The sequence below is a fragment of the Molothrus aeneus genome, chromosome 5, assembly GCF_037042795.1.
Source record: "Molothrus aeneus isolate 106 chromosome 5, BPBGC_Maene_1.0, whole genome shotgun sequence".
NCBI classification, from domain to species: domain Eukaryota; kingdom Metazoa; phylum Chordata; class Aves; order Passeriformes; family Icteridae; genus Molothrus; species Molothrus aeneus.
The window spans coordinates 20,734,221-20,757,425 of record NC_089650.1 but is presented as its reverse complement, the minus strand read 5'-3'; the positions used below and the strand labels follow the sequence as shown (position 1 = coordinate 20,757,425).

The 23,205-nt window shown below is 39.2% G+C and overlaps 1 protein-coding gene across 1 annotated transcript; it reads left to right on the top strand.

Annotated features, from left to right (window-relative positions):
• Position 1: 1 nt before the first annotated feature.
• Positions 2–22,992, top strand: ST13 (ST13 Hsp70 interacting protein). Its single transcript, XM_066549563.1, has 12 exons — positions 2–167; positions 4,712–4,769; positions 5,980–6,049; positions 6,154–6,224; positions 6,742–6,808; positions 7,379–7,463; positions 9,927–10,037; positions 11,278–11,380; positions 14,973–15,089; positions 15,784–15,847; positions 16,989–17,083; positions 21,246–22,992. The coding sequence occupies exons 1-12, from the start codon at positions 58–60 to the stop codon at positions 21,372–21,374; spliced, it is 1,080 nt and encodes a 359-aa protein (XP_066405660.1). The 5' UTR covers positions 2–57; the 3' UTR covers positions 21,375–22,992.
• The last annotated feature ends 213 nt before the right edge of the window (positions 22,993–23,205 follow it).

Sequence of the window (23,205 nt, the reverse complement as noted above, 5' to 3'; positions counted from 1 at the left end):
AGGTTCCGCGGCGGGTAGGCGGGGGAACGAACGCGTCTGGGCCGCTGCCGTGCCGCCATGGACTCGCGCAAGCTGAGTGAGCTGCGGGCCTTCGTCCGGCTGTGCAAGCAGAACCCCGGCCTGCTGCACACCCCGGAGCTCGCCTTCCTCCGCGAGTGGGTGGAGAGGTCGGTCCCGGGCCGCGGAAGGAGGCGGCCGTGAGGGGCGAGGGGGGAGGGGTGTTGTGGCGCGGGACGCGGTGAGGGGAGGGGGGCGTGTCTCCTGAGCGCGTGCCGGCGCGCGGGCGCGCCGCGTGGCCGGGCCGGGGGCGCGCAGTGTCCCCCTCACGGGTCCGCTCCGGTCCCGTCCGCCCTGCGGCCTTCCCGCCCTGTCCTCCCCTTCCCGCTGGGATTACTCCTGCCGCCTTAAAAAGCCTTAATTCATTTTTTGTTTTGTTTCGTTAACTCTGGCTATTCCCATTGTAAAAAGCCTGCCCCCCGGCCATCTCAATGGCTGAGCTTTCCAGGCTGGAAAGCCCCAGAGTGATACTTACTGAGCTAATTCTCGCATTACGCAGCAGAGTTGGCTAGCCTGTCTTAAAAAGGAGCCGAGTTTGTGGGGAGCTGAGTGACGTTGGTTTACATCCTGGTACCCAAAAGCACAAAATACTTGGCAGCTATGTAAAAATACCTGTCCGAAACGTGGTTTACTCTTTGAAGTTTAACGTCTCAAAGGTAGTCGAATTCTCCGCTCCTTGTGAACCATTTAGGTGCCTGCTGTTAGCGCTGCACATATTCTGTGTGAGCGGGGCCTGCCGTAACAGATGCTTCCCAGATAAAAATTCTCTTTGGGTTCCACCCGGAGCGCCCTGAAGCACGAGACTGGAAGGGTTGGGATTCTTTGCAGCTGGCAGAGAGCCCACAGAACCCCTGTGTTCAGTTATGGTGCCTGTGCTTGGCTTTTATGAGTGCTGCGCTAAAGAACTCTTGGGAAGTGAGGGATATACTTTCAGGTGCACATGTTAAGCAAAGAGAATTTAAAAGATTTTTATCTAGTGACAAGCTGGGATTTGTTTTAGAAAATTTGTGTTAACCTTAAGCAGGATTTTTTGTGTGTATATATATATACAGAGAGAGAGAGAGAGAGAAGTAGACACTGGCATTTCACAATACATCCTATAATGAAAATGACTACAATGAATGGGGTTTTTTCAGTGATATTTAAATTTTTTATGCATCTGAAAAATACTGTGCTTGTAAAGCCACTGGTATTTAACTGAACTTGGCTTTGCAGTACTGACAGTAGATACACCTCTGCCTAGGAAGGAGATGGATGTCTGTCTCATCCTATTGCAGGTCTTTTATTCCTTTTGCTGTTGCATAAAATACTTCAGTAACTTACCCTAGGCTTCTTCCAGTCCTTCTGTTGGGTAAATCTGAAGGTGTGTACAGGCTGCTTGAAGAGGGAGAGGAAAGAGGAAGAACACTGACTTCTTTCTTTTTTTGCATAAGAAAGTGTTAGGGAATGGAATGATGGCCATCTGACTTTCTCCATGTTAATGGGAAGGGCTTTAATTTCCAGGTTAATTTTTAGAATTTTTATTTGGTGCTTGTCTTATTAATACAGTAATTGCATTTAGAGCCATGAAATGTTTCTTACATGTAACATCTTCACTGAATGTCTTTATCTCAAAACATAAAAAATACTCTTTTAAGTTTTCTGAGAGTTTTCATATTTAAGGTAAATATTTACCTAAGTAATACACTTGGATAATGGTAGTGGTACCCAAATTACTTACCATTCACACGTGTCTGGAATTCTGGGGGGGTTCCCTCTGCCTTTACATAATAGTTTTGTGTGCAGTAGAACTGTTAAGTGCCTGATCATTCTTTGGAAACTGCTTCAAACAGCATGGCCTGCCTTCAGGTGGGAATAAACTCGATAATTCTTATATCTCTGGCTGGCTTACCTGTCTTAATCTGAAAGACATAAGTTTGTTTACCTAGGTAGTGTTAAGAGTGATTAGAATAATGACTATATTATACTAAAATCCATCATTTAATTTTTTTACTAAAATTCTGCTAATTGCTTTGATTAATTTTTTTCCTTAAACCTAGTGATTCTAATTTAAATTTTGCTAACTACTCATGAAGCCAGAATGGGATGCTTTATTTCTTATTGGCTGTTAATTTTGCATCAGTAACCTTAAGTCTTACCTGTTTCATTCACTTGTTGTTTTCTAACTCTTGTTCTGCCTAGCTGTTGTATTTAACTTCTGTATTGATCCTCTTTGCAGAGAAAGCATAGGGTAGTGTGTGAGTGTGTTTGGAAAGTGTTTTGACATTCCTTTTATCAAGCCCATTTTTCATAATTGCATAAAAATACAAATGTTTTACTTGAATTATTATGAAATGAGTCATTAAAGGAAACACATTTCAAAACCCTGCGACTGAACAATAGCAATCTTTAAAAATAAGCCACAGAATCCCTAATTGATGAATAAGGCCTTTTGCCTTTTTTTACTTTTTTGTTCAAATAGGTTTTACCCTTTTGAATTCATGGTAATCCAATTTCTCTCTGAAGATAATTTTGCTGTCAATAATAAAAGTGTTGCAGAAATCACATTTGCAGTTCTTCCAACAAGTCATAAATGTGACACTTTTCATGGCCCTGATGAGTGGAAATGTGCAGTCACTGTTGCAATGGAGTCCTGACAACTCCCAGTTGTTACTGGCATCAGACACTAAACTCTTTGTGTGCCTTGTGTGTGTCTGTGCTTTTTCTACAGCTCAGTACCTGCCTTTCCCTACAAGAGTGTCTTGTGTTTCCATATACTGCTGAGGTTTAATACATTCCAAACTTTGCATATATCCCTGCTGTGCATTCATTCTTTGTTATCAAATACTGGGTTAAGAGATTTTAGAGTAACTTGCTTTTGAGTTGTTCTGGGATTATAACTGTAGTTTAAATAGAGATCACCAGGACAGCAAGAATATTTTCACGTACTGTGAGTGAAACAGTTTAGCCTTGGCAGTTCATGAAATAGCATATTATGAAACATGCATGTATATTAGTAAACATTTCTCAAACTGAACTAAACTTGGGTATTTTTGGAGGGATATGAAGAATGCAGAGGAGACTGACTCATTTGTTTCAGTCTTGAGGTGATTTAAGGTTTCGGACTTACAACCAGCTAATACCATGGATGTTAGCTATTAACTCTGTTAAAATGCTTTGTAATTTGTAGTTTTCTTTTTCTATGCAGAAGGAGAGTTCCAAGACTTCACTAGATGGTCCCTGTAGTCCTCTCCTTGGTTTCTAGAGACTAATAGAGTTATGTGTTCCATTGTCAGCCTACATGGGCAAAAATTTAGGAGGAACTTAGGAATTTAGTTAGTCCATGTTTTGTGTTTTCTGCCTGGCTGGGTAATGATTTCTCAGACCGCAGTTGTTTAGTCCTTGCAGTATAACTTTGATTAGTCACTTTAATGTCAACATCCCAGGGACACAGAGATTGTTGTGATAGCTTCAGAACATGCTGATGTTTGTCACTTGTTGGGGTTTTGTTGGTTGGATGGTTGGTTGGTTTTGGGGGTTTTTGACAGGTTTTTTTTTGTGTAAATGAGAAGCAGTTTTATGCTGTTCGCTTGCCTTTCGCTGCAGGGCCTTGTGCCAGGACCTGTCAATCTTGTCAACTCCTGCAACTCCTTTTACCCTTTCTCCCCCATTCATCCCTATCTCTGTCCTCTTCTGCCTCATTCTGGGTTTTTTTCAGCCAGTTTGAGGCCTGACTCTGAGGTGCTCCTGAGAGGAGGAAGGAAAGAGGGGAGAATGAACTTCAGTAGCTTGACTTAAGAAATTATAACTTGTCATCCTTGGGATACAGTTTTGTGTTGCACTAATTCCTGAAAGCAGATAGTCCTACATCCTTCCAATTCCTCCTGCCCAGCCCTGTTTAGTCACCTCCTCCTCTCCCTTCTATCCCATCTAACCAGCTGTGTGGGGCTCCAAGGAGTTGTTGAGTTCATGGAAACATTTTTATTGAAAACCATCAGTAGGTGGAAATGTGGGGCAGGGGATGGCTTGGAATGCTATTCCTTGTGGTGTGCTGTCATAGGTATGATTAGATGTTCTATCTAAGAGCTGGAGAATCCAGCATCTGCTTATTCCTGGCTGCTAATCAAAGTCAGTAGCATGTGGAAGTTTATTCTATATTGACAGAATGCTGTCTCCACCAAGATTGCTCCTTAACTGTGGTGAAGGAGAGGCAGGAATATTACAATGTGTAAGAGAAATTATTTTTTTTCTAGGCAGTAGGGTTTTTTAAATTAAATAGGCATTTTAGGTTGTTTTCTTTAATTATTTGACCTCTGTTAAAAAAAAGTTTCTAATCATAATATCTGGTTTTGATTCAAACATAAGTTACATTTAAAGGAGAAAATCCATTTGGGCCAAGAGGCAGCTTTTCCTTGTGAGAAGGGGTGGGTGGGTGAAGGGTGTGATGCAAGTGAGTACAAGTCTCAAAGGAGTTGTACAACAGTGTGCATTGCACTACACTGAGAAAAGTGTGGGGGATGTGTACTCTATTTACTGCTTTGCCAGTGAAATGGATCATCATGTTTTGTGTTACAACAAGAAGCTGAGATTATCAGGATTTGAATCAATAAAATACATGCCACTATTTTGATAATCTTACTGTTTTGTTTTGTCTTTTCTCTGTTTTGCTGAAAAGTATGGGAGGCACAATACCACCTGCTCCAGCCAATGCCTCCACGCAGGAGACAAGTAAGGTGAGATATGAAGAATTTATCACTGAAAAATGATGCTGGCAAAATTACTGAGAAGCAGAAGGGGAAAATTTGCTGTCAGTTTTCAGTCAGAGAGGGTGAATGTGAGAGTTCAGTGTGAAGCCTGCCCATTGTGTTTTAGATAACTTGTTACAGATGGCTTCCTAGTTAATTTCAAGTGTTATCATGCTCCATTTCCCTAATCCTGAATGCCTGATGTTCTCTGTAATGCAAATGCTATACAGAGTCTTGATTTTTTTTTTATTGTTTGTTTTCTCTTGTCTGTTTAGAAACCATTTCTCTAGTCATTAGTGGATTATATTATAATCTTTTCGTGAGAAGTATTAATGAGCATGATAAGTAATGAAGGGATCAGTAGAACTATCAAATTTTTAAGGCAGTATTGTAGAAGATGTTGGCTTTTGTTGATTCGTTTTAAGGGAGAAAATAAATTTGCCTTGTAGATATTTATATCAAGATATTTTCAAGTTTGAAATACTTTTGGAAAAAAGATGTTTTTTAATTTTTTAACGAGACAGTGGGTGCTGGAATTACTGGCCAGTTAGAGCAATATGGAGGGATTGTGTATAAGTACTGAATATAGTCTGTGACAAGAGAAGTATAAAGACAAGCAGCTTGTATCTATGATAATAGACAGGTTGTGCTAAGTTATGGAATTCAGATGAAATTTAGTTAGAAGTCAATAAAACGTTTGAAATTTTTGAAAAAATATCTATGTAGAAGTGGCAATAATCTCAGACCTTGGCAAATGAAAACAATATTTAAACCACTGTCATCAGCTTATTGTTCCCTACTAAAGGACATTAGCTTAATGGTATTAAATTGAGAGAATTTTCGATCCAGAGAATATGTGAGGGAAGGCAGGAATATTGGAAGGGTTAGTTAGTAATCACTGCAAAACTGGATCTGAATTGGATGTTATTTGGATTATTTGGTTTTGGTTATTGAATTAAAAAATTTGAAGGACCAGCTTTACCAATAATAGAAGCTCATAAGTCCCGATTTGGGCTCTGAAATATTTGCATACATGATAGGTTTAATCTGAGAGGAGGGAAAAGGAGATTCATATCTTAAAAATAAAATAGTTCAGCTGTACCACAATCTGATTTCTCAAAGACATTGTTATTTTTGAGAGTGGAAATAGATCATTGGTCAGAATTAATGTGTGCTTACAAATCTGTGTCTCTCTCAGGGCAAAGCAGAGGAACACCCAGAGGAGCCCGTTAAACCACCTGAACCAGAAAGTGAAGAGAGCGACTTAGGTGGGGAAAATAGTGACTTGATTGCATTTTGCCAATCTGAGAATGATTCTGAAAATCCTGTCTCTGTAGATGGAGCTTAGTCTTGCGTTTTGTTCTTCCCCCAGAAATTGATAATGAGGGAGTGATTGAACCAGACAATGATGACCCTCAAGAAATGGGAGATGAAAATGTGGAGGTAAGTAAATCTTCAATGTAGCAGTAGGAAAGATAGGAGGCTTTGAGTGTAATCAAGGATAGCAGTTGAGGGAGGACGAATACTTTATTATCTGTGTAACCAGCTGTTGTTTTGTCTCATTTTCTTCTAAACAGAAAACTAACTGGCTTAAAATCACATTCTTTTCCTTTTGAAGGTTAGAGTCAATCAAAAAGTTCCATGTGGATGATCAGGTCAGAAAATGCCAAAGAAGTTTATCAAAACACCCATGCAAACTAGATATGTAGAATTCTACCATTATTCAACTTAACTTTCAAGTCTTTTATAGCTAAAAATAATGTTGACTAATGTCTTCAAGCTGAAAACAAAGGTTTTGTGGGGTTTTTTGACCTATGATTTCAATGCAAATTAAAATGAAGGTTCTGGAATTGGACAACTGAAGCATTTTCTCCATTGGTGAAGTTTTAGTGTGGTAATTTTGGCCTGGACTCTACAGCTTTTGGGGTTTGTGTGTATGTTTTTCATTTTATTTTGTTAGGTAACTGAAGAGATGGCGGATCAAGCTAATGAAAAGAAGATGGAAGCAATAAATGCTCTCGGTGAAGGTGATAAATTGTTTTTTAGTACTTATTCAGGGACATTTGTTTTGGTTTTCCTCTTATAAAAAAGCAGGTGAATATCTTGGACCATTATGAATGCTTTTGAGGAGGAGGAAACATACTTCTTGTTCGATACCCAAAATTATCTAGAGCTTGAAAGCTTCTTCAAGTACTGTTTTTCCAATGTAGCCATAGTTTGGGAAAGGTGGAAGGGGGAAGGAGGTACTACAGCATCTTAATTACAAATTGGTCATGATGGTAATTCCCTCCATATTATGTTTAGTGTCTCTAGTGGTTTGTCTTAAAGCAGTGAAAAGGGTAAAGATGTGACATTCTGTTTGATTGCATTCAAAGTTAAATATACAAATTTAACTGGGAAAATATCTCTTCTCCTCAAGCATTAATTTTGGAGTTTGTACTTCTGTAACATAGCAAGATGGAGAAAGTGATTTTTCTTTGTTGCTAATCTTCTATCTAAGAAGTGTTTAAGCACATAACGCTGTGTAAGGCAAGTTTGGGAATTCAGATGTTATTTCATTACATAATCATTGAAACTTCACTGGTACTTGTATTTAGGGGACCTTCAGAAGGCTGTTGACTTATTCACAGAAGCTATCAAGCTGAATCCTTGTTTGGCCATCTTGTATGCCAAGAGGGCAAGGTGAGTCATAACCTAGTGATTTTATGTCTCTGCCTGTTCTGTTATTCTCCTTAAGGAGCCTAAGTATAAGGCAACTTTGAGGATCTGTGTAAACTTCAACCACGGGAGGGAAAGGAAAGTGTTCATTTCATGCAGTTTCTCTTCTGTTTGACTCACCAGATTTGCTGTAGCAGCCATATAAAGAATCTTGGTAAGAGAGTAAATAACAGAATAGTGTTCCAAAATGCATTGTAGTAACATTAAGGACACTTTGCAGGAGGCACCCTGGCAGTCATGCTTGCACTGCCTGCGTTAGAACTGAAGCACCTTTGCAGCTACATCCCCCACACTCCCAGTCAGATCAGGTTTCCTTACTGTCTTGACCCTGGGTTTCCCAGCAGACTCTCAGACATCTGGATTCTTAAAATAATTTAATCGTGGTGCAATAACAAATTAACAGCTTGAGCTGGTGCCTCTGAGGAGGGATTCCATACAAAGAAAGCCCTGGGCTTTTATACCTTCACAGTCTGTGCTTGTGAAAGTCTGAGATCATGGGCTCCTGTTGTGTCTGAGTGTCCAGTCACCTGGCTGGGCCACAGGTCCCTGTGCAAAGGTTGACACCAGTTCTTGCCCGGGGCTCTCACCACCTGGAGTCCAATCTTCAGCTGACACTGCAGCTGCGCATGGAGTATTCCTGCACTGAAAGTATTCCTCAACAATAGTGCTTTTGGTATGTTGAGGTAGAATAATGCTGGGTTACAAACACTTCTAAAATCTGAAGTGTGTTGTAGGATTAAGATGATGATTGAAATGACACTGTTTAGATGCAAACTTAGATAAGAATCCTATGAATTCTCTCCCTGTTGTACCTACTAAATGAATTAGTTAGTAGAACAGGTTCTGTTCAACAGTCATATGTTTGAACAGGATGCATCTGTATCTCAGCCCATTCTTCACCCCCCTTACTGCTGCTTACATCTACCAGACTGCAGATGATGCTTTGGGAACTTTCTAAATTCATAATGAACAAACATCTTTATCTTCCTGATTCTTCAGGAAGGCTTGACAAGTATGGGTGGCAGAAGGAGATTTTTTTTTCTGTTCTTACACAAAGGACCACTAATCATGGATGATATGATAATTTAGTGGATCTTTCCCATAGCAATTTTATTCAAAGAGAACATAAACTTTCATAAGATTAATTAGTGTTCTTTGTAATATAAAATACTGTTCCATTGTAATACATCTTGACTGGTACTTGCCTTGCTTTTTTTCCCTTTCCATATCAAAGTTTTTGCATGCAACACCACTTGTGTACCTTAATACACTGTTGCTGTTGCCATCATAACAGTATGTTTAAAATCTCTTTCAGTGTCCTGTCTTCTCAGGACTGGGTGTAGCAATGAAGACTAAGAATGTTAGGAGAAGTTTAAAAGTTCCCTCTATTTGGTCTGTTGTAGAAAGAAACTGGGATATTGTAAAACTTTCCATGCTGATCAAGTGCTAGGAGTAATCCATAGCTTTGGTTGTGAGGGGTTTGTGGGTTTGAGAGACATGGGGCTTTGTGGAGCCAGCACCATTGAAATGGCTCTCATTGATGAGGTGTAGCTTTGGGACACTTCCCTGACACCCTGTCCCCTGTTTGTTCCTAGAAGACAATGTGTGACTTTGTGCTTTGCTTGCTTTATAAGAAGCCTTAATAATGAAGTTACTTACAGGAATTGTTGACAAACTGTTTTTAAAGACATGTAAAAGGAAGATATAGAGTTAGATGTAGATGTAGAAGTTCTGGCATGGAATATGTTGAATATTGAATATTTCTGTCAATTCAGGAATGGTTTTTAGTGTTTCCTTAAGAGATTTTTAATTTTAATTACTTGAACCTCCTAAAGTACCATTCTACTAGTTAGTCTGAGATGCTTGTGTGGTGTAAAATTTTCAATTTTTACATTTAACTGATAAGGGAATGGGGCTTCTTGCTGAGTTTGTGTTTGTTTTGCTGCTTTTGATTTTGATGACTCATGTCCTACCTCCTTTTCCTCATGACTCTAGCTGTTGATCCTTGTAGCCTGTGTAACTCCTTATGCTTTCTTTGTGTTACTGTGTTAAGAACTGTGCAATATGGTGTGCAGAATATTGTTTTGTTCAAATTGCTAGTTGCCATTGGCCATAGACCCCAACCACCATGGGACTGTCCTTTGCATTTCTGTATCCTCTCATCTGCACTGAAGTTATTCTTGCTGGCAAGGCTTGAGTCTGAACAATGAATGCTTTCAGTTCTTGCTCATGACTCACCTACGGTGCTGGGAGGGTGAGACTAAATTTTAGTGACTTTGTTATCTATGTTACTACGAAATCTTTTTGAACTCAGCTCTTCAAATGCATTATCTCACTAGCTTGCCTGTTAGTCATCCAAAATTATTTCCAGCTTAAGTTAGTAACTTGGTATTTCAATATGTATGATAAATGTTCTTGTTCCCACAGTGTTTTTGTGAAACTACAGAAGCCAAATGCTGCCATTAGAGATTGTGACAGAGCCATCAAGATTAATCCTGACTCGGCACAGACCTATAAATGGAGGGGGAAAGCACATAGGTAATGAGCTGCACCTGTACTTGATATTATCTTTACTTGGGGGGAATAGTTTTGTTCACACATTCTCTCCTTCTCTGTGCCTCTGAACTGTTTGTCTTGTACCTGAGACCTGTTTGTTAGCTGTGAGCCAAGAAACCATTGTGTTGAGTATGTAGCTTAGAGAATAGAAAGGATGGTGATATATTGATGGCAATTTATGAGTAGTTCTCCTGGTGCTGTTTCCCCTCCACTCACCCTTCTGCTCTCATCTTCTAATGGCTTCCTGCTTTTCTGAATAATATTTTGTAATTATTTGGTAAAGATAGTGAGATCTAGGACTGCTTGTTTTATTTGTTTGGAGGTCTTTTGTTTTCACTTAGTTTGTTGGGTTTTTTTACTGACCCATAATTCTTGAACATTTCTCTGCTGTCCTTTTCCCTTAGACCCTGGAGCTCTTTCACATCGTGAATTGAAGCGCCTGGTTATTAGGGAACCATTTGTTGCAAACAATGTAATTATTTAAAATGGTGTTAGGAATCCCACCAACTGTAGTTCAACTTTTTTTTTTTAATAACAATAAATCAAGAAATAAGGTGACAATTCTTATGGCTTATATAAAAGTGGAAGAAGTAAATGCTAATATAACTTGAAAAAAAGCATCTTGGACAGTGTTTAGAGACTAGTTTGTTAACTGTATCTGCAGTTTTAATTTACAGTGTGAAGCCTAAGAGTGGGAAGACAGGAGAATAGTTTGAATTAATACCTCTGTGAGCAAAAGTGCTTTCACCATTTAGTAATACCACCATTTGCTTAAATTTTTAATTGTCAAGAGTATGTATAAATTAATAATAAAGACGTGTGCACAGAGGCTTACATGACTGCTTTAATGAAGATGTGGTGCATCTACTCACGAGGTTTGAGTGCTGAGTAAGGGGGTCCACTTAAGCCTGGTGGTAGTAGTGTTTCATGTGTTTAGCTAGGGTACCCTTCTCCCTGTTAGGTCATTCTTTATAGCAGACGATGACATAATCTCATGGAGAGTTTTTTACTTACTGTTACTTCAAACAGAAGTTACCATAAGGATATGAAGCAAACAAGTGTCCTCTAACAGTATTGTAGTGTGCAGCTTAGAGGAGTCACCATGGTTCTTAAACTCCTTGTAGCTCTAGGTAAAATTTCTGACTGATGCATGGTTAAATGTTTTGAAGAGCTGCAAGTGTTCAGTTTTCCCTTCTGACTGTTGGTGTCTTCTGAATTCCAGACTTCTTGGTCACTGGGAGGAGGCTGCTCATGATCTTGCATTAGCTTGTAAACTGGATTATGATGAAGATGCAAGTGCCATGCTGAAGGAGGTGCAGCCAAGGGTAGGTGGGGAGGAATGTTGGAGGTCTTTCCTGGATTTGTCTGAGTGACACAGCTGCCTTCATATTCTTCAACAGGCATTGTGTGGAAGAAATGTGTTTGTATGTGTTCCAACACTTCAGACTGAGTTTATAAATACTTCTGTCTTTAGTAACAGCTGTTTATGGCTGTGTGTAGAGAAATTTAATGTGTGGGGCTGGACATGTGACAGAAATATGAAATATGTTCATTTTTCAATTTTTAAAAGAAGAATCTTAAGCAGTTGAAGTTTCCCAGGTATTTTAGAATCTAGACTAAAAACCTTCTGAAAAGCAGAGATAGCTGATAATTGACTTTTTCCCCAAGATATTTCTGAGTTGATCAAAGCTTTGATCTTAAGCACGTTTTCCAAAGGAAGCATTTTGCTGTGGTTTGTACTTTCATTAGCCAGCCCCATGAGGGCAGCCTCAGCTCTGCACAACTGGTTTTCAGCTGTTCTCCCCTGGCTGACCCCAGCAATCTTCTAAGGAGAAACTTCTGTAACACTATTGATAGCAGGCTTTCTTTTTCATGTTTTTGCTGTTCCTTTGAAGTGATTGACACACTACAGATGGCAGCTGTTGCATTGTATTGGATTTACATAGGGAGTTTGGGGGAAGGTGGAGCCTGCAGGGCTGGCCTCCTGTAAGGAGAGACCTGGAGCCAATTCCAGCTGGTGCCAAAGCCCAGCAAGTCAGTGATGCTAGTGGTGCTTCTGTGAAAAGATATTTAAGAAAGGGTTAAAAAATACAGTGTAACAGCTGTGAGAGGGAGGGCAGTAAAGAAGAAAAACATGAGAGAAGCAACCCCTCTAGAGACACCAAGATCAGTGAAGAGGGAAGTGGGAGGAGGTGTGCTAGGCATGGGAGCAGAGATTTCCCTGCAGCCAGTGAAGGTTGAGCACGTTGTCCGTCTTGAGCCCACGGAGATCCACATGGGGCAGATCCACCCTGCAGCCCATGGAGGATCCCATGAGAGAGGAAGTGGATCTGCCTTCAGGAAAGCTGCAGCTCATGGAGAGTTCCCTGGGGAGCAGGCTCTTGGCTGAAGCTGCAGCCTGTGGAGAGAAGCCTACACAGAAGCTGGTTTTGTGGCAGGAGCTGCAGCTCAGGGGGGACCCATGGTGGATCAGTCTGTTGTTTAAGCAATGTACCTTGTGGGTACACTAGAGCAGTTTGTGAAGAGCTGTATGCTGTGGGGCAGGAAAAATGTATGAAAAGGGAGGAGTGGCAGAAATACAGTGTTATGAACTGATAGTGGCCCCCATCTCTCTCTGCTCTTCAGGGTGGAAGCAGTAAAGCTGAGCTTTGGGAAGAAGGTTGCTTTAGTTTGGTCCTTGTTTCTCATCATCCTGCTCCATTTTTAATGGGCAATAAATTAAATGAATCCTCCCCAGGTTGAGTCTGTTTTGCCTGTGATGGTAGTGAGTGAGTGATCTTGTCTTCATCTCAAGCCAAGAGTTTCTCCATCTTACTTTTCTCTTCCTGTCCTGTTGAGGAGGGCGGAGTGAGAGAGCGGCTTTGTGAACATCTGGCAGCCAGCCAAGCTTAAACCCCCACATGCATAAACATTCCTGTGTCTAAGAACTTCAGCTTTTCTACCATGTCTTTGCTGTCTCCAGCAAAATGACAATGGAAACCATTTTACAACCTACTAGTCTTCTCTTTTGGAGACTATTGATCTGTGGTTAATTTAATTAGGTCTTAGGTCTCAACTGGTTTTCATAAGAAGTAATACTTAATGCTTGGCTGAGGGGGAGCCTTTTCTTTCCCAGTTAATCTGCCTGAGCACAGAAACAACAGAGTGAATACATGTGATACATTGATGTGTAGTTGCTAACTGCATGTGAATTTGTATATGTAGCTCTAGGAGAAACATAGGCTCTTTCCATGAGTGATTTTCAAAATGATGTGTTCATCTAATTTATTCACTTCAAGCTTCCCTAGAATTTTTTACTTTGTAGTACTTTCAGCTAAATTTTAAGTCAAATTCTAAAAGCGTTTAGTTCCTTTTGAGAAATACTTAGAAATAACAAAAATCTAAAATTTGGAAACTATTTATGCTTCAGTAAAAAGAAAACAACACTTAACTTTCTCTTAATGAGCCATTAAATATCAGTTATGTCAGGATCTGATAGCAGGTACTGCATTCACTCCCTATCATTCCTGCTGCCTCTGTGGTGTTTCTGAGGGTTCCCAGGACAAGGTGAGAGATGAGAATTTGATTCCATGTTCTCAGAAGGCTGATTAATTATTTTATGATATTATATTAATGCTGTACTAAAATTATACTAAAATAAAGGATACATCAGATGGCTTAGCAAGAATGATAATGAAAGCTTGTGATTGACTCAGAGAGTCTGACACAGCTGGATGTTATTGGCCATTAAGAATAAACAATTCACATGGAACCAATCAAATATTCACCTTTTGGTAAACAATGGCCAGACCAAATTCCAAAGCAGCAAACACAGGAGCAGCAATCAGATAATTATTGTTTTCATTCCTCTGTGAGGCTTCTCAGCCCCCCAGGAGAAAATTCTGGGCAAAGAGGATTTTTCAGAAAATATCATGGTGATACTGCCTCCAGCGTGCTTTCTCTGGCAGATGCACTTCAGGAGTAATGTAGTAATGTAGTATGGAAGGAGTATCTCCTAACTAAAATAAGTTGTATCAAATTTCTTCTATTTAAAAAGCAATTTTTTCCTTTAAAGAATAAGGGTATTTCTCTAAAAGAATACAAGAGTATCCATTGTCTAAGCAGTACCTTTGTTCTTGCAAACAGATTTTGCTATGCATTTTTCAGTTACAGGAATGTTACAGAGTAACCATCATTCACTATTTCTGAAATCATGAAACATTTTTGCAATTATTTATAAGGATACCTTCTGTTTTGGGAAACCAGTGCTGCCAATAATTCTGTTGTTATTAAGAGCCCTGAGTGAGGAGCCTTGGGAAGTTCATTGTGAATTCTTCTTTCACTGGGACTATAGATTTAATACATTTGGGGAAAAAGTTAGGAAAAGGAAGCAAACTTCCTCCCCACCAGCCCTTTCTTGGGTTGGTTGAGGAATTATTTGGTCTGCTTGTGTTGGTCTGTACTTGCTGTAGAGGCATCTGAAACAGTGATAACACTATCTAGAATGTGTGTATGTGCAGTGGGAATTATACTTCCTATTGTGCCTTTTTCCAAGACAGTTGCTGGTTTTAGCCCCAGAGAAATCAATATTTCAGGATAAAAGCATAAAGGGATATGAGATAATAACATGTTCAAGTTCTAACAATAATGCAAGTCCCAAAACTGCTACAAAAAAAAAAAAAGGTAGAGTGCATGTTCTGGTGAATCCAGTCGGGGTTGAGTAGACATGAATGACTGACTGCCATGGGAAGGAAGTAGCAAATGGCTCCTAAAACAAAAAGGCTTTTAGGATGTGAAATCAGATCTTAGTTTTAAGAACTGGTAGGATGGATTGGTTATGCTTCCATGGGTTGGTTATGCTTCCATGTGTTTTGTACTGAAATACATGGTGTGAGATGCTAGAAATGAATAGGAACTCCTGGTATTCCATTGTGACAGGCTCAGAAAATTGCAGAACACCGACGGAAGTATGAGCGGAAGCGTGAAGAAAAGGAAATCAAGGAAAGAATGGAAAGAGTGAAGAAGGCACGGGAGGAGCATGAGAAAGCACAAAGGGTGAATATTCAGGCTTTAATATTTCTTAATAATTTGGACAGTGTTAATTTTGGTTACAATTAATTGCAAAGGAAAGAAAATCACTAAATGCAAGTTTTAAATTTTGGAGAGTTGGTTGCTGTCTTGGTTACTTAACCAATAATGAAGTCTGGAGAAGAAGGCATTTGAGTTCATCTGCTTTTATTGCTTGTGACAAAAGCAGTCTCTGGAATCTCTACTAGTCCTGTATTTCAAGAAGTCAGTTATTGTGTGACTATTCCAGAATAAGTTTCACTTAAAGTACTTAGGTGTCCCAAAGTGGGAGGTTTTAAATTCAGAATAATACTTTGCTTCTCTTCCTCAATTCCTGGTACAGCTTGCTTGCCTCTTTTTTTTTTTTGTGCTTTAATAATATATTTTAATATGTGGGGGTTGGGAGTTCTAAAAATACAGTTGGGGAGCTAAAACAAATTATACAGTATTAAGTGTTTGTATTCAGTAGAAGCATACCTTGCATAACTAACCTGCAGAATTAAGAACAGGCAGAGCAATTTCTTGTCAGTGGCTTTGAAGATAGTAGAGTGCTTTGTTTCTTGTGATGGCAGATCTGCCTGAAACAGTCTCAGCTGCTTTTTTTCTCCTAAACCCAGTTGAGCAGTAGAAAACAGGCTGCACTTCCATTGTTTTGTGTGGAATGATGTGCTTTCATCTGCAGGAGGAAGAAGCAAGACGACAGGCAGGAGGAGCTCAGTTTGGTGGCTTCCCAGGTGGCTTCCCAGGTATTTTATTTTTAAGCACAAATACTTGAGGTAGAGGTGGCTGTTGTTTCCATATGGAGTATTATAACTGTAGTTTTTATAGCATTTGTTCTCAAGACAGAAAAATCCTATGTGAAGTTTAGAACTCGTATAGAAATAACTCTTGGATCGCTAGTGGTAAGAGGATGGGATTTTTTCTCTTGAAGAGGATTGATGCTGTGTAGCAAGTAGAGGGAAGGCAGAGATCAATAATTGAATAACAGAATGAAAGGATTTAGGTCTGGGAAAACAAAAGAAGCAGAATTTGCTTGATAATGTGTTTAAAAATGAGTATAAAAATGTTTTCTAAATTACTCAGGGTGCCTTGAATCCGTTTAAGAGCGATAGTTTTAAAGTTGAAAATTTGGGTTGAACATGAGGGAAATCTCTGCTGATTGCAAGCTCTTGTTAACAGAATAGTTTTTTTAGGGAGGTAGTGCTGATTACCTTATAAGAAAGTTATCCTTAACAACTTCACAAAAATCAGGCTTTCCATGTTATACAATGAACTGGGGAGAAACAGAAGTACTGATACTCTTGAAGATTGAGATGTAGTTAAGAGTTGAGATAGGCTGTGTGTGCTCCAACTGGATCAGCAGCCAGATAGCGACCAGATATGCGTCATGCTCAGCACAGCTGGGGAAGAAGCTGCAGAATAAGGATTCCATAAGAGAACCTCAAGCATTTTGCTTCAGGGATGTTTTTCTTGGGGTTTTGTTGGAGTTTTTTCCCATTGGTGGCACAATTTTTCAAAACCCAAAGTTCCTGCCTAGTGTGGAATGTGCCTGGGACATAATACTGAGCTGCTTCTGCCCTGAATTGTTCACCCCAGGCATTCAAACTCCTTATCTTCCTGAGCTTGAGACCTACCTCATTTTAGTTAACCAGGAAAAGAACTGTACTCAGTACAAGCCTCTTATTCAATTGGTTTAAAAACATGGATGAAATGAGATGTCTGTCTTAACAGAAAGTGAAGGTGAAGAGCCTGCTTTCCATTGAGTGGGCCAGCTGCAGCCATATGGAAGACACGGCTTTAGAGATGTGGCAAGGAGTAGGTCTTGGTCTCAGTGAGCATAATTACAGTATGGCTGAGTTGAACATTTTTCTTGTGTTGGATTTTCAGGTGGCTTTCCTGGGGCTGCAGGCATGCCAGGAATGGCAGGTATGCCAGGTCTCAATGAGATCCTCAGTGATCCAGAAGTTCTTGCAGCCATGCAGGTGAGTATTTGTTAAAGTCAAAGCTACACCTTCTGAATGAGCCTAAGGGGAGGAAGGAAGTTGTGACCTTTTGGATGGCAATGGGGGGTGCTTGCTTATTTCTGTTGTAAAAGTCTTTCTTCATGTGTGTGACACCAGACTGTATGGGTTAAATGTTAGCTGTTTTGCAAACTAATGGAAGCTTAATTAAAGATGACACACAAACCCTGCCCCCCATCTATGATAGGCAAAACTGTGTGTTCTATACAGAAAGTCTCTCAAATGGTCCTTTTCCACACATTATAATTCACTTGCTCATTTTTTGAATGCACACACTTTATAGCAGGATAATTATGCACAAACAAAAAAATTGATAATATTTTTCTTACACAATGTATTATAATAATATTGTGATGAGAATTGTCTTTCTCTTAGGAGATTAAATATTTGAGGTTTTGCCAGAGACAAAGTAGTATCAGAATAGTTCTTCATCTGGCATTTTCTGAAATCATATTCAGAAAGCTTACTTCCCTGGTAGGCTTGATTAATTGCTCAGTGTCATAACTACTTCTACTCAAGAGAAGTATTTCAACAGATTAAAGGGAACGTGTCTGACAACACCATTTTAAGGGCAGGTGGGCTAGAAAAAGTCAGAGCTGAGTGTGTAGTTCAATTTGCATTCTAATATGATCAAGTACAAAACTGTCTTGTTTCTTTTCTCTGGATTGCTGTGAGTAGAGTTACATATTGTCCTCAGCTCATTGAAATAAAGGCATCACAAAGGAATCTTATTCAGTATGCCCTGGAATCAGAAAAAATCATCACTTTCCATGCAAAAGTTAATGGGTTTGTTCCCTTAATGGTTGCTGATGTTGGAAAACACACCTTTACTTAGGCTGCCACAGTCAGCAGTGTTGGCTCACATGCAAACCAAGCAGAAAGGGCCCTTGATTGTAGCTGTCTTCCTTACCTGGCTACTTCCTGCTGCAGCACTGCAGTTTGTGATGAGAGGTTGCTGAAAACAGTGTTGAGGTGCAGCTAAATATTAAGTGCTTGTCACGTGCCTTTAAGAAGACTCCATTGCATGCTGATTACATATGCCCCAGCATAGGGTAGGACTCTTGAAAAAATGTGTGTTGACAGTGTCTTCTGGTAATGCAGGCAGGCTTTAGCATGTACAGCTATCTAGATATGATTTATTAGAACTTGATCTCTGTCTACACTGCCACCTTTTCCTAAAATGTCCAACTCTGCTTTCTGGTCTTTTCTGAATTGGCCCTGTAAGCTCTAGTTTGAAAAAACAGTAGTTTCTACTGCTTGGCATCTGCCCAGTGCAGCTGTGGAATATGTTGATGGATAATGTAAGCTGGCAGCTATTATGTCAGTTATCTGAGGTAACAAAACAGTCTGAACATACTGAATCGCACAAGTCACTCCAAAATTCCTTTGTAACTGTAGAGGCTTTTCATAGTGAGGAGTCAGTGCCAAAATGGGAGTATTTTAAGAGTAAAGGCCACTACCTCAGTCTCTTTAGACTTGCTGTGATTTCATCATTTTGGAGACTATTCTCCATGAGTTAACACTGAAATGTACCTAAATCTTGTTGCAGTTCAGTAAAACCTGACAACTGTGGATGCCTGAAGACAAGCCAGATTAAACTGATTTTTACTGTTAACTTCATCTTGTCATCCATAGAAGCAACCAAAGAATCAGATATGGCTGCCTGTGGACATGTTTAGGGGAGTTATTGCTTGTCATTGGCATAAATCTTGCCTGGGCAGGGTGTTGGCCTAGATGATCTCCAGAGGTCCCTTCCAACCCTAACAATTCTCTGATTTTGTGATCTCTGCAAACCACTATAAAAACTTCTTTCTTGAGGAAGATTTCTGGTTCCATTACATGGAGATTTATTTCTTCAGGTTTTTTTTTTTTCCTCAAAGCAGCAAAACTTCTCTTGCATTTCTTTTCACAGCTTCTTAATGGTAGCAAGTTGTGACTTTTTGCAGTGACTTCTAATGCATCCTTTTTTAGCTCATTTGCCCCTAAGCTTTCTAGTCTCCAGAAGAATTGACTGTAATTTTAGTGTTTTATTTTACTGTTTTGTCTATCTGGTGGGTTGTCTAGTACTTAATGTCTTGCATATGCAACTGCTTTCTCTAGACACATGACATGTGCATTTTGGAGTCAAATAGAAGTTTTTTCTATAAGAAGTTATGTGTAAGATGAACCTATGGATTCCTTATTTGACATGTAGCCATATGTTAGACTTCCAACAAAATGTGTTAAGTTGGAAAAAAAATAATACTCTTTCTTGGAAGTATTATTTTTCCTTCTGCAACTAAAGACCAGAACAGTAGAAAACTGAATGTCTCCCTAGTACCATTAATAGAATGGCTACCATTCCACCTTATGCACTAAACATTTCCCTCCAGAAATGCTGATATCCTCAGTCTTACACTTTATTTTGATAATATTGCTCATCACTGTCAAACCTTGGATGTTATAAGCACTCTCTAAGGTTGAGAGCTTCCAGGGAATCACAAAAGTACAGAATCACTTATTTGCTGTGAATTTATAGGAAAGTGAAACACATAGCATAAAACTGGATATTTAACATTCATTTAGGAGTGCTTTGACAGAAATTAGTGACTAAGATTACTTTGCTTTTTGTTCCAGATTCATATAGAAATGAAACCACAGACTTAATAACATGACAATCTTTATAATCACATGCCCTATTTTGAAATCAATTCAAGAAGTCTGAGGTTGTGAAAGTCTGCCTTTTTTTTTTTTTTTTTTTTTTTTTGCATGGGAATCCTGTAAAGTGGAGAGAATGTATCTAATCTCTCTTTTCTGAACTTCAGCATTCTGTTTTCCATATACTTTGCAGATTATCTTTTGTGAAGGAGACAACACCTTTGTAAGTCCTCCCATAAGACTTGATTATAAGAACCTCTTGGTTCCCAACATGTATAAAATGTGACTGAGGTGTGTGGGTGCTTTCAGTAGAGTCCACACCTACCAAATGCAGTTTAGGATCAGACTTGTTGAACAGCTTTGGACTGAGTCTGATGCTAGAATAGATACAGGATGAGGTTATTGTAGCACAGACAGCTCTGAGCACACTGGTAATGTGATGATTTCCAAAGGACATGCCTGCTGTAGCAGTGGGTTGGAAGTCTAGGAAGCAGTGTGTCTTTTGGTGAAAACACTTAAATGTCCTAGAAAGGACAGCAGATGAAATTAGAGCTAACATCTGTGAATTGTATTGAACATAATAAACTGCTTACACTTTGGTTGAATTAAAGAAAATTGGAATTTTTTGTAGATACTGCTTATAATGGAAACATTTTTCCAGGCTGAGATGTAAAATTGTTACATACAGAGTCATTATGTTCAAAACATACACAGGTAAAACAAGTAAAACCAGTTCAAGTTTGGTGGAGGCCCAAGGTATACTAGAAGTATGGGAAAAAAGTATTAATACCTTTTACCTCTCATACTAAATAGAGAAGATGGAGCTTTTTTTTGGGCACTGACTTTATTCAACAATGTGGATGTATTTATCAACTGCAACAGAGTGTGTGATGAGAGACAACAAGGTTCTTTTCCAAGTGTGAATTCTCAGTGGAGGTGAGGAATGACTGAGAATTAGATGGATTTTAAAAGCCAAACATTGCCACATTGTCTGCTCACAACCCAACAGTTTCAGGCTTTTGCTGCTAGAATGAAAAAATGAGAAAAGGATGAGAATCAGCTGTTGCTCAGAGTAGAGTTATCCTATCATGCATGATACATACATCAAACTCCTACCTCCTTCAAAATGCATTTGAAAGATGCCTGAACAGAAATAATACAGTAGGTAGGTGTGGCTGTGTTTGATAGCTCCTGTTCTGGGAAAACAGAAGTCTTATCTGATCCCCCTTGTCATACACTGAACTGTTGGTGTAACAAGTTCAGTAATGACTCTGGTGTTTAGTGACACAGTTTTAACAGCCTGCACTGTATTATTGGGTTGTCTTCAGAGAATTCTTGCCAGAAGTCTAATGTAGTCTTGTCCTGTAAAAGCTGAGCAAGACTAGATTCATGTGGAACTACATAATCACTTTTGAAGAGTTGTTTTACAAATGTCCTAATTTTTCTTCCTTTTTTTTCTTTTTTTTTTCTTCTTTTTGTCCTGCAGGATCCAGAAGTTATGGTTGCATTCCAAGATGTTGCCCAGAATCCAGCAAATATGTCCAAGTACCAGAGCAATCCCAAGGTCATGAATCTCATCAGTAAATTGTCTGCCAAATTTGGCAGTAAACCATAAAATCCCTGGTTCTTAAAAATCATACCTGAATGGCAAGGATTTGATTTGGCTAACCAGTGTTGCAATAAAATAAACCATTTTACCTCTGATCTTCTTAAGAAGAGAAATGGGGTGTTCTAAGGAGAACTGCTCTCTAGCCCCAGGTATTGACTTTATTCAATTACTGGTTTCTAGAACTCAAATTATATTCAGATGACCTAGTTTTCAACCATCCCTTCTTGTCCAACAGTTGCAACCTTTCATTGTAAGTGTTACAGACAGTTTTCTCTGAATTATCGTTCTGATAACAAATTGTAGTATTCCAGGAGTATAAGATAAAAACATGCTATTTTCTTTTTTTTTTTATTGCTCTCACTGAGCAAAGGGGAAAGAACTTGAACGACTGAAGTCTGTCTTAATCCCTTTAGGACAGAAAAATAGCAAAGGTGGGACAAGTCTGAAGAATTAACTGGATAAAGGAATTGTCCACAAATACAACTTTTTTTTTTTTTAATGGGTGATAGACTTTTTAAAGCTATTATTGGTATAATCAGACTAGCTAGTTACACACTGGAACTTCTGGCAGTACTGCAAATACTATATCATTTTGATCACCACAACTGTGCAGCAAAGGTACAATTCTACCATTTGCACAATCTGGCATGAAGTACATATTGCTGAGGCCATAGATGTTTTGTTACTTGTTCGGTTCTTGTCCAGCACCTTTAGGTAACATTTTATTTATCAGTCTGGGTATGGGAGAGCAGCTTCCTGTCTGTGCTTGTACTCTTGTCCTTTCTCAATTGGCAGGCCCTCTGCTGGCTGCACTCACCCTTCCTTGGGGCCATGCTTACCAGGTTGCATCTATTTGGAAACTTTAGGGAAGGAATCTTGTTCCCATCACTACCTCTGTCCCACTGAATGCAAGCCATCCAGAACATGTACATGCAGAGTTACACATTGGTGAAGGGGAGAGCACCCAACAAAATTGCAGCTCTGGGTTCTGAGTCGTTTTGGGTTCTTACATGCTCACTGATTAAAATTTCTTGGTCAAAGTCCTGCTGTCTCTGTAGAGGTGATGACTTGTTCTTCACCACATTCTGTGATCTTCCATCTTTTCTTGTAGCCTCTTGTTTAAAAAAAAAAAATCTGTTGTTGTGGTTTCATACCCCCATGGTTTTGAGGCTTGTGATACAGAGGAAAAGGTGAAGTAATTGGAACAGACAGAACATTCTTCGAACACGTGCATTTATCAGCACGGGTATCTTTGATGCAGTGTCTGTCCTGATGGTGTTCAGTGGATTTGGCTACCAATAAGACAGTTGTTGCTTCTGTTTGTCTTGGCTAAAACATCTTCATGTGGAAAAAATGACCATAGTTACCTGTTCACCCCTTGAATTTCAAGGTTTGTGTTACTCTTTTGTAATTCTGTATCTTGAGCCATAACTGATGTTACCATTTTTAAGCAAATCTGGTTTGATGTAGGAACTCTACAGCAGTTGCAAAAAAGTAAATCCCCAAATGCTTTTTCTCCTACTAATGACCCTGCACAATGAAATGTGAATCTTTTTGCTTAAGAAATACAGTTCTGAATACTTCTCTTAGCCTTTAAAAATAAAGTATGGTTTTGAAAAACACAGCTTTTTGGGTTTGTGTAACTTTCTGATAAAAATTATTTTGCTTAAATTAAATGTGGAAGTGCTTTATTCAAATTGTATATATAACTTGTGTTTTAAATTGGAACAAAATGCCTAAGGGCTCATCTTCATGACTGAATGAACTCAAATTACAATTGCTGTGTGCATGGCTTTTGGTCATAGTCTTGATTTCCCATTCTCAAGAAGAGATACTT

Bases quoted from the DNA above. Each gene is read 5' to 3' on its own strand.
- ST13 (XM_066549563.1), top strand. From the start codon at position 58: ATGGACTCGCGCAAGCTGAGTGAGCTGCGGGCCTTCGTCCGGCTGTGC. The intron at 6,225-6,741 runs GTAAGTAAATCT...TTATTTTGTTAG, and splicing joins TGGGAGATGAAAATGTGGAG to GTAACTGAAGAGATGGCGGA. The intron at 7,464-9,926 runs GTGAGTCATAAC...TTGTTCCCACAG, and splicing joins TTGTATGCCAAGAGGGCAAG to TGTTTTTGTGAAACTACAGA.